The 21046-nt window shown below is 33.6% G+C and overlaps 1 protein-coding gene across 1 annotated transcript; it reads left to right on the top strand.

Moving 5' to 3' along the window:
- Positions 1-4137: 4137 nt before the first annotated feature.
- On the top strand, positions 4138-4977 carry LOC129220734 (uncharacterized). Its single transcript, XM_054855164.1, has one exon. The coding sequence runs from the start codon at positions 4138-4140 to the stop codon at positions 4975-4977; it is 840 nt and encodes a 279-aa protein (XP_054711139.1).
- The last annotated feature ends 16069 nt before the right edge of the window (positions 4978-21046 follow it).

Raw genomic sequence — 21046 nt, forward strand, 5'->3', positions numbered from 1 at the left:
TGATGTTAACTTGAAATAGAATTCTGCTGAAGAAAAAAACACTATAACGTTATTCTTCGGCCCAGGTTTGAACTCACGCCCTTCCCCTTATTAACACTACGCTTTATCCAAAAAGTCAATGTATCTTCGGTTTCAGATGCTATGATGTGGACAAACAGAAAACAAAAACATATTTTTATTTTATTTATTAATATTATTATTTTTTTATTTTATTTTATTTATTTATTTTTATTTTATTTTGTTTTATTTTTATTTTTTATTTATTTATTTTTTTTTTTTTTTTGACAAAAAAAAAAAGAACAATTTTTCAACTGTGGGTCTATTTCTCGTTATTAGCCGGCACCATAAACTAACTTTAAAATGAGACGTAAATCATGGATTTTTGTAAAGGAATAAAGAAGATCTCGCGTAGCGAATGATAAACAGGGTAGAAAAGTTATGTATAACTTGTGGCCCCCTTTCGAGCACTAACACGTTCCGTGGCCACCTTGAATAACGTATATGCACTAATATACACATACGCACGCATGCGCAACAGTTTTACGTATTCACGTGTCTTATTAATTCACGAAAATTTGGAAAGCTTGTTTTTTTACCATGCATAGAAAACTTGCATTAAAACAATTGATCTTGTAAATATAAAATCAAATCTTACTTTTCTACACCCTAAAATCGGTTTTGTAACAGTTGCTCTCTCATTTCTGTATATTATGTTAAACATACACAATGGTTTAATTCCTTTATCATCATACATATAATAACGTATGATCGAGTAACGCTCCTGACGTCATCAACAACGACACTCACACCACGGCATGATAAATTGATAACTGTTTTTGATAATGTTTGACATGCAGGGAAATGCTTTATTTTTACGATGCTGAACTGCATCCTGTAACGTAACTGTTTTACTGGTAAGACTATAATTTTAGGACAATGAAGAAAAGAAAAAGTGGTCAACAATGAACGCTATCTACTGGAGTTTAGGGTTAACTACACTGGAGTTAAGAATAAATTTCAACTATCAAAATATCACCATAGAAGCAATTGCTTCTTTCAAATGTAGAAGCAATTTTCACCCGTCATACCTTGTTTGGAAACTTTCTAGCACATGTATAATCGACAAAATTAGCCGTATAAGTTATCCTTATGTGAAAGATTCTACTAATTTAAAATAATTCAACCGTGACCTTCTTAGCAAGACTCATAACTCTCCTATTTTTGTAATTTCTTCCGTGGCCCGCTTGATGTGTTTTGTAGTCCCGAAGCGAACCATATAAGACTCCCATTGAGAAACTCTGGTTTTATAGTTCAAAATGGTTGCATAGAATGAATTTTACATACATTGGCAAAATGATTTTCTGTTTGCATAATTTAAGAAATTGAAGACATTTTACAGTTTTCATAATACTTATAAAACTTTATTTTATACATAAAGTATTGTTACGAGTCCAGCCACTTCACGAAATTCTTTAATTACGACACAGTTCATGAGAAAACACAGGAGATTTATTTACAACTATGTACATGAAATATCGTTAGCAACTGCTAAATTAACCATAGAAAATAGGCAAATATCAATTAGCACCGTAAACGCAACGGTCACGCACGTATTTACATCAAAATACGCAAAAACACAGCGCAAAGACTAATATACACTTCCAGCGGAACGCTGAAAACGAGACTCCACAGTTAGAAAGCAAATTAACTGACTCTCCCACTCACAAGAGGTCCGGCGTTTTATACCGAGCGAAGAAATATCTGGAAAATCCCACAAAGTTCTACAAATTTCTCATATTTTCTTTTTATGCCATTCACAAAATGGAGGGACCATATACTTCATTCGAATGTAGGGGTGTTGTATATTAATTACAAGAAACTATTTACAGGTTACGTTACTAAGATAATTTAAGATGAAAGATAATGGAATAAACGCCAAATTTAGCTAGATTAAACAAATTAATCACAAAATTAACTACAATTTACAGAATTTGTAACAATATTATGTGAACTTATAATTTTTTCCTCCATGCTTTAGGAATTAATTGTATGCCCCTGTGATAATTCAACAGAAATTTATCCAAAATGTTTTAGTTTCCAGTACTAACACTTATCGGAAGTTTTGCGTGAAATTAAGACAATTTCCTGATTTGGGTTGTTTTCTTTAGAACATTCATTAACCTCAGTGCAAAGCAGCGTTTACATTACTGGAGAGAAATCTATCAAAAATAGATTAGAAAGTTTTGAAGTGTGTAGCACACATGTTTGTGTGACAACATTAAACGTTAACTAAAAGTGAAATCTGTAAATAAATTGAAAATATTGGCAGACAAATTCGAAGTATTTTTGTAAATTAAAAATGCTCATGCAGATGACGCTTGACTAGAGTTAGTTGCATCGTTGTTTGTTCTTAGAATACTTAATTTGTTAAAGATTTTAGAATGAAGTTAGTTACACTTGTAAGCGACACTAAAACCGCTGATTGCAATAGGCGTTAATCATTGTACGGAGTTTTAAGAAATACATGGAAGGGATTTTTCACCCTACACATTGTTCAATTTGTTCACTTCAATTTTCTATTATTTTTTCAAATTTTCAAAACGTTAGATTGGAATTTAACTTTGGGCTACTAAAAAGCAATAATTTTGAATTATAATATGTTTTAAGAATGTTTTGTGTGGGATCAGGTGTTTTTATAATTCCTCATTTTCGGATTTTTTTCATTAATTTTAAGGGGTCATAGTACCTTTCAAACGTTTTTTTTTTTTTTTTTTATTTAAGTAAATTTTATATTTCTTTGAAATTATATTATGCATACTTATTTCTTAATCAATAATTAATTTTCAAAATTTAAAAATATTGCCTACTTTTTTTAAAAATTCAAAAAACTGAAAAACATTTCACTTTTTTGAAATCCTTAAGGTTTTTTTATTTTTGCACTAATTAAGAATTTTTTTTTTTGCTAAACGATCACTATAATCATCTCTAAAAATCTGTGCATTCATTTGCTTATGAGTTTATTAGAAAATTTCCTGTGATTAATTATGTAAAATATCAAAGTTTTTTTTTTTTTTTAATTCTTTTTAAAGATTTACCATGCTCTAAACATTTGAGTAATTAATAAAATGCTTATCCAATGCACAGTTTTGTCAAATATGTTATCCCAATTGCAAAAAGTATTACTTCAAAGCTGAATCTTTAACAGAAAAAAATCCTTAGGGGTTCTAATGACATGAAAACCCAAAAATACCAACATCAAGAAAAAGCAGTTTCAAGCTTTTCTTTTGCATAAGAACACATAGTGAGCATGGCCTAAAACCACTCATAACTTTTTAAATATTTGAACTAAAGCAATAAAACTTTTTCCCTGTGTTCAGAATAGTTTTTAGTTTTCAAATAAGCAATAAAAAATTTGATAATTTCATCATTTTTGAGGTACTGTAACCCCTTAAACATGTAAAATTATTCAAATGAGTCGAATATTAAACTCAGTTTTGCACAAACTCGGAAAACAAATTTGACAATTTGCGCCGACTTTTGTTCCTTAGTCATTTTATTCCTTCTTTAGTGCCAATTATTCATTTTATTCATATTTTAGCTTAACTATTAATTTAGTAAAGTAATTTAGTATTAATTAACTATTAATTTATGTAAACTTTGACTACTTATCGTGCATTTACTATCTTATTAAAGATCGCAATGTGGATATAATAACTTTAAAACCTTGGTGAAAGTTTCTTTGTAATATTTACCTGAAATTAATTCGCAAAAGTTATAATGGGGTTGCTTCCTTCAGTCAAAAGTACTACTTTTAGTCACTGAAGTTGATAAAATGAGTAAAAAAAAACATGTGTGGCGTCTCACTGTAACCGAGATAATTTCTATATATTCCTTTTTTCTGTTTTCATAATGTGGCAACGGTTGTGATATTCGAACAACTACGGCGCGTCCATGCTTTGTCAATAAAGTTAGTTTTTGTTCTCTCTTCACGAAATGAATGTCGTCTAATTACTGACGTTTATTTTAATGCGGCAAGATCATCATTGACAGCCCCACATCTGGTGAGCCTATGTGAAAGACATTGAATGCGTAAGCCTGAACTTTCTTATTATTCTGAATTACTTTTTGTTTTGCATTATGCCTTTAACGAACACTAGCACTACCGAAGAAAATAGCGATAAACAAATTGCTTATGTGGGAATTAAACCACCACCTTTTTGGAAATCCAATCCCCAGTTATGGTTTCTGAGATTGGAAGCACAGTTTACGTTAGCAAACATTACTAACGAAATTACCAAGTTCAACCATGTGGTCGCCGCGGTTGATGCAGACATTCTCACATCTGTCAGTGACATCATCGTAAACCCACCGAAGGAAAAACCGTATGAAACGCTAAAACAGCGACTAATCAACTCTCATTCAGAGAGCGAGGAATCCAAAATTCACACTTTGTGGCAAGGTGTGGAACTCGGCGATTCGCGCCCATCTCACTTGCTCGCTCGCATGCGAAATCTCGCTGGCGATAGCGTTGGCGAAGCTTTACTCAAATCTCTTTGGCTTACAAGACTTCCTTCTACCACGCGCAGCATAGTAGGAGCTTTGAGTGAAGAACTGTCAAAGTTGGCTGCTGTGGCAGACAAGATACACGACCTGGCTGTCACTCCTGAAATTAATGCTACATATAGTGTGCCGCAACCCCAAAATTCACCGTTAGAAGCCAAAATTGCTGACCTTATCCGACAGGTAAGTGAGTTAGCTGCAGTTGTTCACGAGCGCGGCCGATCAAGGGATAGGAGATATAACTATAACTGGCGAAATAATAGCCGTTCCAGATCCAGAAATTTCCGAAATCGAAACGATGGATCAAATGAGCATAAATATTGTTGGTATCACTACAAATGTGGCGAAAAATCTACAAAGTGCGTTCAACCATGTCAATTTCGAAACCAAAACATTTCTTCGCCATCGGAAAACTAAATGACCGGTCCCTTGAAGAGGCCGAGGACTACGGCCGGATGAATTGTCACCTCTTTCCTTTTAATAAATCAACTCACAGAAATTATTTGATTGACACAGGCGCCGACATTTCTGTAATTCCTGTATCTAAGTCAAGTTCGCGAACTCCTTCTGAATTTAAACTTTTTGCTGCAAACTCAATGCCAATTCAAACCTATGGCACCGAAGTAGTAACGTTAGATCTTGGTCTGAGAAGAAAATTCGACTGGAAATTTGTAGTCGCTGGTGTTACAAGACCCATAATTGGAGCAGACTTCCTGCGGCATTATGGTCTTTTGTAGATATAAGGCAGAAACGATTAATTGATCCCTTAACTATACTTTATGCGCCTGCTAAAATTATGAAAGGACCATCTTCATCATTGACTCCAATTGATTCAAATAATCTTGATTCTGACATTCTCGCACTTTTAGAAAAGTTCAAAAGCATAACATCAAAAAATTTCAGTTTAAATAAAGTTGAAGTAAAACATGATGTTACACACTCAATAGTTACAAGAGGCCCACCTGTCGTTTCCAAAGTTCAAAGATTACCTCCCGATAAATTGAAAATTGCAAAGGCTGAATTTGAGTATATGCTTGAGCAAGGCATTTGTCGCCCCCTCGAACAGCTCATGGTCCAGCCCCTTACATCTCGTAAAAAACAAAGATGGTTCATGGAGACCATGTGGCGATTATCGTGCTCTTAATGCCGCCACGCAAGCTGATCGATACCCCATACCTTATCTTCATGATTTCACTCATCAGCTTGAGGGACGCACAGTATTTTCTACATTGGACCTTCACCGGGCATACCATCAGTTACCTATGGAAGAGGAAGATTTATCCACTCTGTGCTTCGTGGTCTTGAGTTTTGCTTCCCCTACATTGATGACATCCTTATAGCATCGCACAATCGAGAGGAGCACATTCAACATCTAGAGATTATTTTCCAAAGACTACACGAATACGGACTGACACTTAAACTCAGTAAGTGCATTTTTGCCCAGTCAGAGGTTAAGTTTTTAGGTCACATCGTCTCAGCCAAAGGCATAAAACCAACTGATGACAGAGTTAAGGCTATAACAGACATGGAACTGCCGAAAACAGTGAAACAGCTACGAAGATTTCTAGGTATGATCAACTTTTATAGACGTTTTATTCCCCATGCTGCTCATAACCAGGCAATTTTAAACAACTATTTAGTCAACAGTAAGAAAAACGATAACCGAAAAATAGAGTGGAAACAGCCCCACACATGGACACAGAAAATACTTTCATTTTCCCAACAATTATTTTTTAATTATTTTTTTAAAATGTCCGATTTTGAAAACAAGGCGTGGTCTTGATGACGTCACAAATGGTGCAATTTGGCGTATCTATCTACCACGTTTCCACGTTATGATAATCAAGAAGCGAATGAAATATAGCGTTCTACGCTTGCTATCAACCATATCGTTGCCAATACACGTGAGTAAAGATGCGAATTAAATATTTTTTTCCGTGAATGGCAACACTGAATGGCATTTCATCACTTGTGGCATGACATCATCGGCAGAAGCGTTAAACGATAAAAGAGCACCGATTTAAGTAATTTTTTTTAAATATTAAACTTAAAGAAGTTATTTAAAAAATGGTCAGATTCTATGTTTTTAAGCATGCTCCTTCAGAAAAAAATACTTTTAAAATTTTGGAAACGACCCCATTATGACGAAAGTGACAACATTTCAGTATATTATTAGCTTCTAATAATAACATCTAAAGGAACTTTTCAAGAGGATAGAGCACCATTCTAAGGTCGGTTTGTTTCCTTAAGAATATTCATTAACCTAAATGCAGAGCAACCTTGACCCTACTGAAGCTAAATCTGCTCTCAAAAATTAATTAGAAACTTTTAAAGGAAGTAGTACGTGTGCTTATGTCAGCTAGTCAACATGCATTAAACTTGTAAAAGAATTTAGAAAATGTGCCATTGACCTGAAAAATCCCTCTGATAATAAAACAAAATATGTAGTACACAAAACTAAGTACGATTTATGTAGTATTTTTGCTTATTATTTTTAAATTAAACTCGTTGTCCAACGAGAATTTTCTGGGGAAGTATTAAAACAATTAGTTACCGAATCCAGTTCAGTTTTGCCAAAATAAAGCATCCCCCCTACCTCCCATGTCAAGTATTACCAAAAATATATCAAATTAAAATACTGTAACGCGAGTTTCACTTTTGATGACGTCAGAAGCGTTAATCGATCAGTGAATTTTCTATTATAGAAAAAAGGAAGATTATGATTAATCTCACAATTGAATCATCATTTTTTTTTTTTTTTGAGCAATCACGATTGTTAATTACTTTTATTTGACCGTCCTTGATGTCCGGTTGCTTTTTCAACCCCACCGTCCTCTTCAGGCGCGACTCCTCCCAGTAGCCGCTGTTCCTGGTCGGTGGCGTCCATGTCCTACACAAACGCACGCTCATACACTCTCACACGCATACACACACGGGCCTTTACACACATACACACACGCCAACGTGCATACACACAGGTCTACGCACACACACAAGCCTACACATACACACGTAACCGCCCAAGATCAGGGACAGGAACCGTTTCTAGAAACAAACGAATGGGATAGTATTCAAAGAGTAGGGTCTTGTCGCAACTCGTGATTGCGAAAAAGCATAATTTGAATTCAAAATTTCAAAATTCAAATTAACTTTGAAAATTCTAATTTTTTTTTTTTTTTGGAAGAGGAAAAAAAAATGCTTTCGGGAGGCAAACTGAGTAGTGTGAAGTTTGTGTCTGACAAGTGAAAAAGTCGTAGTTTTGTTTGTAACTAGTGGTACCCGCACGGCTTTGCTCGTAGTAGAAAATTAAAAGGTCATTTGGTTCGCCTGTATATTTACAAATAATGGCTGATGAATCATTTGCTCGCCCACGTTACGGTTCCACGTTATGATAATTTCGTAATCAACTCTTCCACGTTATGATAATTTTTTGGGTAAAATGTTTTTGAAATTGGAATAGAAAAAGAACAAAAATGAATTTTCAAAAAATCGCTTCAAGGTGCACACTCCCATGGTACAAATTAACTTAGTATCAAATTTCATAAAAATCGGCCGAACAGACTAGGCGCTATGCGCGTCACAGAGATCCAGATATACACACAGAGAGACTTTCAGCTTTATTATTAGTAAAGAAGAAACATTTTTACAAGCATGCAATTAAAAGATATAGTAAATCATTTTTGTTTTAGCATTTTAGCGGAATACACAACAATTGCAACTTATTAACACTTTAATGAATCAACAATAAAGTTTAAAAAAAAATTAATTTGAATTTTGACATCTTGAATTCAAATTATGTTTTTCGCAATCACTAGTGTGTGTATGTAGGCATGTGTGTTTGTGTGTACGGGGTATGTGTGTTTATGTCTGTGTGCTGGCATAAGTGTGGGGGGGTATGTGTATGTGTGTGTAGGCATATGTATTTGTGCCTGTGTGCAGGCAGGAATGTGTGGGTAGTTGTGTGTATGTGTGTGTATGTATGCGTGTGTGTTTGTGTGTGTATGTGTTTGCGTGTGTATGTGTTTGTGTGTGTATGTGTGTGTATGTATGCGTGTGTGTTTGTGTGTGTATGTGTTTGTGTGTGTATGTGTTTGTGTGTGTATGTGTATGTGTGTATAGGTGCATGTGTGTATAGGTGTATGTGTTTGTGTGTATGTGAGCGTGTGTGTGTGTGTAGTTGTGTATGTATGCGCGTGTGTGTAGGACATGGATGCAACCTGGAGACGGCTTTCGCTAGAGGTGCAGCATCGTGAGGAGCCCGCCTGTCCACGGTGATGGTGCAGAGGGTGGCGGTGGGAAAAATCAAAGGAACGCCAAAAACAGTCAAATGAAAGCAATAAGCAATCGTGATTGCTCAAAAAGAAGAAACAATAAACTCTATCGGGAATCATTGTGTCACCTGAATGCCAAAAATTTAACAAAGAAGCAAACAGTTGTTACAGTCGTTTCTTATAACATTATGATTTAATAATAATAAAACTATTTAATGAAATTTTTATGTATTAATGAATGAATTAATTTAAATGAAACTACCAACCGTAATGGCCGAAAATGTAGTACATAAATACATGGAACATATGCGCTGTAAGTTAAAGGATATCTGAAAAATAAAGAAGTGCTTCAACGTCATTATAGTTTTGTTCTCGTCAGTCAAACTGTGGTTATGCGGGACTGTGAGTCGCCTTTTTTTTTACATTCTAAAGTTTGAATTATATTTAGGTAAACAGAATATAAAAGGGAATTTTGGATACTTTACTATTCACTCGAAAGAAAGAGCTACAAACAATTTCATTTTTGATGAAAATTATTTTGTTAGGTTACAATTTAATTTTTTACTTTCTTTTTGCCAACCGAGGGCACTCTAGGTTTCTTCCGAAAAGAAAGGTCTGCAAACAATATTGTTATTGACAAAAATTATTTATTGTAATATTTTAATTTTCCTTTTATTTATTTATTTATTTGCGAACGACTAATTTTTTTTTTAATATGAAAGCTGCTTGTGTATTGTAAAAGAAGGTGCTAATACCTTTTTTCTCTCTTTATTTAGTTTTTTCTATTGAGATTCAAAACAGTACGCTGGGAGAAATATTTTTAATATTTTATCAATTTGCCTCTCAGGAATCTAAGCTTAAACATTGAAGTTAAACAACGCAGTCCCAACAAAACGGTCGACTATTAACGGTAAAAGTTTACTGAAAAATAAAGCATAACAATTTGAGAAACTGAATTTCATATGCATTTTCTATCATCATTTTTTTCTTTTTTAACGTGAGAAGCACATATTCTTTTTCTTTCTTTTTTTTTTCTTTAGAAATGAGTCTCCGATGATAAAAAGGTATGTTTGACATGGTTTTCAATCTAAGCGTATTAAGAGAGCGTTAATCTGATGCTAGAAAATCAATAATCGTGTACAGAAAAGTAGGCTCGTTTAGATTTAGACGGAAATTCTTTTTCATTTTCAGGTATGTCACATTACATTTGAACAATTCAGCGGGTCGCATCCGAACTATGGGCCGTGGTGAAAAACGTCTTCAGCTTCTAAACTGATTGTGTATTTTGTGCTGATCTAGCTGCAACAACCGCATGGGGAAACTAATGGGTTTTTTTTATGTACCTCATAATCTCGGAGAAGAAAAGAAACACCGTAGAGTAACAGAAAACTCAATTTTATTCGTTTACAAACAATCACAGTATTAATTTTTTACTACCCAGTCACAGCTAGTGCAGTCTTTGACAGAATGTACAAAATTTTATCTCTCAATTCATCCAAATGAAAGATAGTAACTGAAGCTGAAAATTCTGTTACCTCAACTGAAACACAAAATTTTCTTTTATTTCTTATGTCATCGAAACATGCTCGACTGTATTTTCTCTTTTAGCAGTCGCTACTATACCTTCATCGGGACTTTTTTTTTATCACGTATTAATATCACGTATATCTTTTTTCTATTATTCATCAGCATGTCAATATTTTTTTGAAACTCTCTTAAGATCTTTCCTCATTCAGCGCTCGGATCTAAACCTTAATCGGGACTTTTTTCTATCACTTATCAATATCACGTATATCTTTTTTCTATCATTCATCAGCATATCAATATTCTTTTGAAACTCTCTTAAGATCTTTCCTCATTCAGCGCTCGGATCTAAACCTTAATCGGGACTTTTTTTTTATCAGGTTTCATCTGCGTATCAATATTCTTTTGAAACTCTCATAAGTTCTTCTGACAAAAATTAGTCACGATTATGGGGAAAACCCATCGTTTACACCACTTATTTAAAAAATTAGCACCGAGAACGAATCATTACCAATTTCGATAGCATTGCACTTGGATCCCCTCTATTCATTGCATTAATTTTCAGTTAGGTTTGCTCGAAAAAATACCTGACCCAAAGGTACCGTGCGATAGTTTATTGCTGATTGCAACTGTAGTATTTTGCAATTCAGTACACACTCTAGCCAAAAAAGACGTGGAGTTTGGCAGGCATCTAAGTTTGAACAATTCCATCTGAATGAATCTCACAAGTGAGAAGGGAATGTAGCAATGGGGCTTTGATGCACAAGTTTCATAATGTCACTATGGTCTTATTAATTTATTGCATTCTCTAAATTGAAAATGAGGGGAAAGAAAAAGAGTTTCTATGGAAGCAACATAAAGAATATAAAATGTTTTTATTTCGTCCGGAAATGTAAAAGCAAAGGAAAAAACTCAAAATCATGTTGTAAAAAAAATAAGTAAATCAATTAAATTTTGTAGTGAGAATATAGATCGAATATAGTTTTAATTTTATAATTTATTGCCTGGAAAAACATAGATTTTTTACAAAACTGCACTGCATATAATTAATTAAGAAACAAAAGCGCACATCTGTATCGAACAAACTACCACCCCAGTAAACTAATTGATAAATTCATTTCCGCCTATAAACCGGATGTTTGCTTTTCCATATAAACGCAGGTCAGCCTGTACTTCCTTTTAATATCTGAAATTATAGTACTCTGCGAAAGAATACCAGATATAAAATATACATTTTTTTCAAATAGTTTCGATAAGGTTGCCCAGAAAAAATTATTTTTAAGTATGAACTGAAACATATTTTCAGCAATTGTTAGTGCACAGTTTAATTTAACCCGTGAACAAGTGTTCATTCCAAGAAAAGTAATCATGCTACACGCTGTAAACTGTTACACGCGATAATTGATCATTGGTCAAACAATTTAAATGTATAAATGCTCTTTACTTATTCAATTTCAGCTTCCAATAACAAGCTGTAACCTTTGTATTCCATTCTATCTTAGCTTCGGCTGGAAGGAATGAAAATTAAATATCTCGCGATTCCCATTCCTACTGAATAGATGTCAATGAATAGGAGGAGATCATGCTTAAAGAAATCTTTCTGGTCACTGGATAATAAATAATCTCATTAAATTACACAGCTATCAATGTATTACGAATGGAAAATCCATTTAAAATGTTGGAAATTTCTACATTTAGGGCTTCGTCGAAATCAGTCATTTGATATAATCAGTTTCGAATGGCTGTGATGCAAAAGTACGCGTTTGGATTGCTAGAGCAATTGTTCAGTAATATAAAGAGTATTTTATACTGCTCTTTAGTCTGCAGATGCTTCAGATGAATAAATGTAAGGATTGTAACAGTATTTTCGAAGGTTTCTTAGAAAGTTATTAATAATACTTTTCGCCTATTTTACATTTAGGTGTATTACGCCAATGCATATTATCTAAAAATACTTTTAACAAGCACACAAAGTAAAAATTTAAACAACAAAGCTTTAGGCACAAATTTGAGCGGGTAGGCAGCAGAGCCCTCCGAAGAGGGGGGGGGGCGCGAGTGGAGCGATCAGCCAGGGCGCTAAGATATGAGAGGGCACCTTGAACTGAGCTTTTGCTGCATTACATGATTCAGTTTCTTTTCTTTTTTTTTTTCTTGCTATTTCTCTTTTCTTAAATAGTTGTTAAAATGCTAACACATTAAATTGAATTACCGTCTTTTCTGTTTCACAGAGATTACGTATTCAATTCCGTAATAATCAAAACATAAAAATATTCGGTATGTTTTTACATCGTGGTTATTACCATTCATTATTATATTATAGGTTACATAACGTAACAGTAATTATATTTCTATACAGCCACTCATTTTACCCCACTACAGTTGTTAGCGCGAGTTTGGTGTCTTTGTGTTGGGGGGGAGTTGAAAATATTCGCCCTAAGTGCTGTCGTCTCTTAAGCCCTTTGTTTCAACTGGAATGAAAACGATTTTATGGATTAAGATAAAGGATGTTTTTTTTTAGAGAGGATATATAACTTTAAGTTTGCAACACAGTTTTATATGTGTGCCATTTTGATAGCTGTCACTTGTTTTGTGTTCAGTTTGGTTTGCCATTTCATCATGAATAGACAACAAGACGGTGTAACACGCTACACAGCGCGTGTCACAATTGAATTATTGAAAGAAACGTTCGGTGAACGAATAATTTCGAGTAATGGACCCCTGAATTGGCCTGCAAAATCATGCGATTTAACACCGCTGGACTACTTTTTGTGGGGCTATGTGGAGTCTCTGGTCTGCCACAGACGATTGACGTTTTGGAAGAGAACATTGGCCACCTTATCACTGACATACGTCCTCTATTGCTGCAAAAAGTGAGAAAATTGAACTTTCCGATTGGACTTGCTCCGAGTCAGCCGAGGTGGCCATATGCCAGAAATCATATTTAAATAAAAATAGCAAAGAATTATCTTTCGAATAAAGCAACATTCATGGCAATAAACAACATTTAACTGTGTTTTATTTGAACCTAAAATTCTATACCTCTAAAAAAAACACCCATTACATCTGATAAATGCTAACTTTAATCGTTGACTTTTATCAAGTTTCTCTTCCTCTGTTAGCCATATGTCAGCACTTAAAAACTGTTTCCTTCTAACTTTAGAAGTATTCGTAGGTTTTTGAAATTGCTGTGCTTGATATAAGTTGTTGCTTCTAGTTCTGCTTTTTAGCACATTGGGGTGGTTTAAATCAGTCAAAAGTCTTTTATTCACTGAAGTTGATAGAATGAGCAAGAAAAAATAACATGGAGCGAGGAAAATCTTTTATTTTCAAAACGTTTAATTTTTAATTATTTTTTTACAAAGTTCAATTTTTCAAACAACGCTTGGTCTTTATAACGTCATAAATAATGAACTTTGGTGCGTACTCCATTGGCACCCTGAATTCTTACGCTTGCTGTCTACCGCGTTCCCGGCTTTGATAATTCAGAAGAAAATTAAATATTGCGCTCCGCGCTTGCTATCAATCATATCGTTGCCAACACATGTGAGTAAAGATACGAATTAAATGTATGCGCTCTGCGCTAATGGCATCGATGAATGGCATTTCATCACTTGTGATGTCATGTTCAGAAGTGTAAGAAATTAAATCGAGTCTGCGCACCGATTAAAATATTTTGTTAAAAAATATTAAACTTTGTCAAAGTATTTAATAAAAGGGTCAGATCCTATGTTTTTAAACATGCTCTTTCAAAAAAAAAAAAACTTGTAAAATTTCAGAAACGACCCCATTGTGTTTATTTACTTCTTAAAATCTAAAGTGCTTGTGATGTATTAGTTTACTTTTTTAAAAAAGATACCGTTATATCTGAATTATTTCTCGTACGTTAGGTTTGCTTTTCTCCTGAATGTATGATTTTAACAGAAGCAAGCAGTGCATAAAATCAACTTTTTTTTTTTTTTTTTTGAAGTTTTTTTGTTTGAATGAGTTCTATTTTGGACAAAAAAATTCTAACATTTTCTTCAGAATAATTTTCTAAGTTTTCTCCCTAGCTATTTCTATTATTTAAAAAAAATACATTTATTTATTAAGAAACTTTGTTTATTGTAGGTATTAACATATTAGCGGAAGCTATAAACATAAATATTTTACAACCTGTTTAAATACAATGTATATGGTCACAAATCACGTACGCGTAACTTACAGCATAAACAACTTTAAAAAAGAAAAGTACAGTTTAATTTTCCTCTTCATGCAAAATACCCGATTGACGCTACTGCTTATCACAGGAAAGGACTAGTAATCCATTGAAGCTGCATTCAATAATAAATCCTGCATCAACAATTTCTCAGAGAAACACCCACGTTTTCCGCAAGGTGTCGGAAACGCTTGACGTGCAGCCTTTTCCTTTAAGCAGCAGTAGATCATAAGATTGTGGGTGGTTTCGGGCAGGAAATTAGTCGGAAACTTCCCACGTCTTGCATCTATTCTTTTAGAAAACTACAATTTACGAAATGATGCCTGGCTGGTTATTTTACGCAACATATTCATATATTTATTAACGTGATCGTCAATTCATATCCTTTACTGTAGTATATTGTTTTTTTTTATCGTAGTATGCGTTATTAATCTACTATATTCTTTCTATAGTTTTTCTTAGATTAATCAGATATATAATGAATTTTGTGAGCCAAACTGAAATAATTATCTGGTAAAAGTCGAAAGTTATTAAAACTCTTTTTATATTTGTAGAAAAAACTTCTATAAGCGAAATTTAGATATAATATTAGTAAGATAATTAAAATCCTCATATATATAATAGCCAATGATCGAGTAACGAGCGTGTTTCAACAATGAAACTCGCGCCACGGCATGATAATTTGATAATATGTTTTGGTAATGTTTAACATGCAGGGAAAGGCTTGATTGTGACAAGGCTGAACTGGATCCGGTAACTTAACTGTTTTACTGGTAAGACTATGTCATTTCAGAGGAATGAAGAAACGAAAGAATGGTCAGCAATGAACGCTACTTACTAGAGTTTAGGGTTCATCCGCTGCAGTTAGGGTTACCATTTCAAGTATCAAAATATCATCAAACAGGCAATGGCTTCGTTCAAATGTAGAAGCAATTTTCACCCGTCATACCTTGATGGGCGATTTTCTAGTATTTAAGAATGAGTAAAAATATTTCTAAAATTTAGACATAGAAACTCCATTCAGAACTGCTAATAATAAAAAATTGTGTAAAGCAAGGTAACTTTTTTGGCTTGTCTACTTATGTGCCTCTTATAATGCACTAATTTTTAAAAAATGAATTTCTAATGGGGCACCCTTTTAATTGCTTTTTGATTTTTAAAAAAAACTACTTTTTTTTTAGAATTTGAACGAAATTTAAGGCGTGCTACCAGTAATTAAAATTATTTTCATTGTTAAAAATTGCGTAAAAACTAACTATTCTTTATCTATTGTCATATCTTTAATGTAAATAAAATTGGGTTGGTTAGTTAAGAAACACGCCACCTTTCTCTGACTTATACGGTCAAACCTTGATATCTCGAAGCCCTTGATGTCTGAAAAAAAAAATTATCCCTGCATTTTCCATAAAATCTCTTACGTATTTTACATAGTTATCTCAAAAAAATTCGAATCCCTTGATGTGTCGAAATTTTTGCACAGAAGCAAGTTTCAATTGCCAAATTTTCCTCAGCAACTTTTGTAGTAGAATCAGTTCCAGAGACAATTGCTTGTAGTTGCTCATCCTGTTTCTTGGAAATTTTGAGAAAAGGGATTGTGGCGAGATAATGGGGCGGGGGATGAGTAGGGGTAGTGAAGTTGTAATCCTTTTTATCTCAGTGTATTCCTAAGAGTTTATACTATTCCTTTTACATTTTTCCGGAGCACGTTGCCTACTTTGGGGACAAGAGACCGATTTTTCGTCAGTTTTCAAGCGAAAACGGAAAATGCCTTCCATATCCTCATCATTCTGCTTTTTTAACTCTTGCAAAATGGCTGCCAAACAGTTTTTGAATGAGGGGTTATTGGTTGAAAAAATTATGATTTTTACATTTGTTAGTGAAGAAAGTCGAAATTGCTGTTCACTTCAAAATCCCATCCAGTACTCCCCCCCCCCTTTTCACAATAATAAAAAACTATCAAGGAAGTGAAAGAAAACTATGATGAAAGAAATTGTTCAAAAATTAAAATTATAAAATCCGTTTATTTAGAAGCAGCTAACAATCCAGCGGAGCACTATCTTTGAAACCATTAAAAAATTGAATACTAGATATTATTACATCGAGATAGAGAAATGGACGGGTAAATAAACTTCTAACCCAGTAAAATGTTGAAAAATAAATTATTAATCTTAATACAAAGTGATCCTATAGTACATATAAAAATATATATATGGTATGCATAGTTATGGAAGTTACTAGTGCACATTTTTCAAAACTTTAATAACTTGAAAACTAGCTATCTTGAATTTCTTTCTCGTCCCGAAAGATTCGCGAAATCAAGGTTGTACTGTATAACATTTCAAAATACATTGCATACACAAGTATTAGAGTATTACGGAAACTCTGTATCAATTCAAAATGTTGTGAGCTTTGAAAAAAAAATCACTAGTTCTGCTATTTTTTTAAAATTTCGGGTCATAAAGTTTTTTTTTTAATTTTTTTTTTCAATTTAGCTTCTGCTCAAAAGTAAGCGTTACTGTTCAATTAATCTCAAATTTTAAACCATTTTATACTTCTATTATGCGCTGCAATGCACTAAACTATTCCGTGTTGGCAGCCTAATCCTGCTATAAATACGAGAAATGCATAACTCGTCTGCTGTAATTCAACAATGTCTCATAGCTTCGAATCAATTTAAGAAATATATATGGGTCACAATATCGAAAGCTGATATAAGTTTCGTTCACAAATCTTGAATAATTGTAATGACTTTCCATTCGTCTGCGCAAGATACTTGCTTTTCTCAAGGCTCATGTTAAATCATCTGCCCATTTCCGTGCTAAATCCCTCAAAGATAGTTGGCAGAGGAGTGTAAATCATTTGCAGATGCTTCAGCTGAAAACCTGTCTTGTAATATCCGCCTGAAATATGTACCACTGCAAATTTAGGATCCTCTGTAATGACTGTCATCTGCAGATCAGCAACAGCTTTGAGTATATGAGTCGTAAAAGGTATAGAGCAGATACAACCAATGACGAATACAAAAGCAATAAAATATTTATGAAAATTATATATATATATATATATATAATTCTTTTTTTTTGGGGGGGGGGGGGATACTCCTCGTATTACTCAATCTATAAAATCACCAGTAATAATATGACAAGTGCAAATTTCTTCTCCATTTCCATTCTATTCCATCTGCAGAAACAAGAAATCGAACGAGTAGAGTTAGCTAAAGTTGTGATTTTGAAAAACGTAATTTGAATTCAAGGTATCAAAATTCAAATGAATGCAAGGGGCTGGATGTTGACAATGATGTTGCGCGTGGCAACATCCGTATTAAGTCCAGTTAGATGTTGTGTGTGCTGAATGTTTTCTTTTTTCCTTTCTTTTTTTTTTTTTTTTAATTTCATTTTTTTCAGTGAAAATGTATTTCAGAAATATAATAGTAGTATAATGTTACTATCACAAAACTTAACCTTTTTTTTTTTTCATTTAAATGCTCCATCTTAAAAATGAAAAAAAAAAAGATTAAAGCGGATAAAAATTTAAGCGATTGACACTAAAAACCAATTCTTGCTCTCCTCTGGGATGCATTTGTACTAAATTAAATCAGAACCACTTGAATGTTAAAAATTAGACAGATGATGGAAAATGAATTTCAAACTTGCTTTAGAGACGCTTTTATTCAAAATCTTCATAATGATTATTTATTACTGCTTTATGGCAACCACATTCTGTAACAATGGGTTTTATACTTAATCATTTAATAGGGAAATTACATGAAGTTTAGTGTTTTACGCGTATTTTTTTTTCTTCTGATAGCAAAGGCATAAGACCTAAGTCAAACCACACCCTGTTTATTAAAAAAATAATCATCAGAATTGGTACACTAAGTGAGACGCTATGAGCTAGCAAAAAATCGCTTTAAGTATGTGTACAAAATTTGTAGAGTTCACTCGATTTTTCCAGCATCCCATCATTAGACCCGGACATAATAACCAACCACCTAAGGTGGGTGGACCATGGAAGGCAGACTATAAAAAAAAATCCTAGTTATTTTCATGTAATGACAAATTCCTTCCACTCACACCTAGCTCCATCAAACTCTAGGACACAGACTCGGCGGACAGTATCTCGCGTCATTATTTTGTTAGTGCAGGCCCTCGCTTCGTAGACTTCGGTCATCAAAAGTCAAAATTGTAATTTCGCACACTCAGCAAAAGGTAATTTTTTGTGTAAATAACCCATTATTATCTTATTTTTTTTAAGCTGCAAATTATAATATAAGGATCTGGTATCATACTAAAGAAAATATAATAGTAATTTTGTTTCGAGTTTAGTTAAAACATCGGTAGTGTTCCTATGAATGCCGGTGGTTCCCTGTAAGGTCAATCAAAAATTTGACGGTTGACCTTGCTAGGGTACATGGGACTTCCAAGGAACATTTAAAAATCACGGAAGTATAAACATTTAGGTTTTAGAAATCAATACGTACCGGGAAAGTTCAAAAAATGTTTTATGTTTATAATAATATTTTTGGTAAGGGTTATTCAACACTGTAAAAACGATTCAGAAACGTTCCTGGAAAATAATGGGCAGCTGATGTGCCCAATTTCTTCCAATAACATATCTTGAAAAAAACCAGGAACGCTTTCCGCTAAAAGTCAGTAACCTTTCTGAAATCAACCTTAAAACTTTATGAAGAAGAACGAAATCTGCCCTGTTAAAGCCAGTCATGTCTCTAGAACCTTCTAAAAAAATTAAGTAGGTTTAGTGTACTTAATTAGAACCTTCCTAATTTACCAAGAAGGCTCCATAAAAATCTGAACGTCCACGGCCAAAGCTATGCAAGAAGGAACCAAGCATATCTCTTGCCTGAAATTCCTGCTTTGCATAAGCTTTAAGCTATCTATTGACATTTGTGCTGTCATTGGGAGCTTAGTCAATCTGGACAGGCCGTAAGCAACCTTGCGCCGATACACTTAATAAGCACGCTCATTCATTCTTTAAACTGGTTACTAAAAATATTTTCCACAACAATGAAAAGTATGCACGTGTGCAACTTGTAGCGATTCAGGAAACTTTTTTGTGATTATACTTGTTTTTACGGGGAAATAGGTGAAAACGTGTGAAATCCCGAGACGTTCCACGGAAATAACCAGTAACATTTCGGAATTTTTTCAGTGAACATTTTAATTCACACTGAATAGCTATTTCTTTTTAGATTATTTTATTACAGATATGTCTTTACATTTCTTTTATATAAAAGTTATTTCTATAAATATGGTTATAAGAGTAAGTCGATAATAGTATAGATGATTAAATTGTTTATGCATTATTTCAGATTTCAAGAATGTCAGGACCAAAACCTTGAAAAAAAGGAAGAATGTACATGAGATGAAGATACAGTCGGACCCCAATTTGACGAATTCATCGGGACCGAAACTTTTAATACCTTAAATCGGGGTTATTCGTAATATCGGGGTGTTAAAAAAAATGCACTTACTTTATCTAAAAGCCCTAGTAAGCAACTAAGCGTAAATATCCAAAAGAAGAAAGTGTACACTTTTTGTTCAGCATTCCACGAATTATTACACACTAGTTAATTTGAAATCTTAAAGTACTAAGTAATAGATGTTTTGCAATTTCCTTGATACTTGACTCGAAATAGTTCTCTTTTGACTTCATGGAGAGAAGAAAATAATGTGCCATTTACATCCTGCTCATGAAGCATGAGATATGTTTTTAGTTTCTAGGCCAATGTATGGCATCTGAAAAAGTAACAGCTTTGATGTGAGTTTCATTATTACTTTCTGCATCAGAATCGCTATTCATTGGTTGCACCTCGCCCTTCAAAAATGGCAGATTCCAATAAAAGTGTTTCTGCTTCGGACACTATGGATATGTCATTTGGAAAACAATCCAATGTTTCCTAACTCAAATTGACAAAAAAAAAATGATGCTGTTCAAATGATTCGTTAATTCGGAGTTTATCATTCGTTAAATCGGGGGTTTTGCTTTCATTTCAATCGGAGTGGAAAAATTCGCTAAATCGCAAAACTTGTTAAATAGAGGTTTTTTAAGTCGGAGTCGGACTGTATATCTTAGAATTAAACATCCGTTTAATCAGTGTTCTGTAAACCGTCTCTCTACTCTATTTCAAATTTATTAAATATGTTTTGAAGTTAGTTTCTAAAATACTTTAACATTTTACCTGAATTTTCAATTAAAAACCAACTAAGAATCTCAGAAACTACGTACTTCAAGCACGAATTACTGCTGAAGTCGTAGCTGTTCAAGCCGTAAAGAAACAAATACCTTTTTCTAAAGATACACTATAGCCGGAATGTTCGAAATTGCCCCATTTGTTTCTCTTTTTGTGGGCTTGCTTTGTCGATAACTATCTCCGAATTCGAAATACGTTCAAGGCTCGTAACTATCAGTCAAGAAGTAATGTAAGAGAGTATTTTTCTTTGACTTTTTTTTTAGAAGACGCAGATTAAAGTTACTT

The sequence above is a fragment of the Uloborus diversus genome, chromosome 4, assembly GCF_026930045.1.
Source record: "Uloborus diversus isolate 005 chromosome 4, Udiv.v.3.1, whole genome shotgun sequence".
Lineage (NCBI taxonomy): Eukaryota > Metazoa > Arthropoda > Arachnida > Araneae > Uloboridae > Uloborus > Uloborus diversus.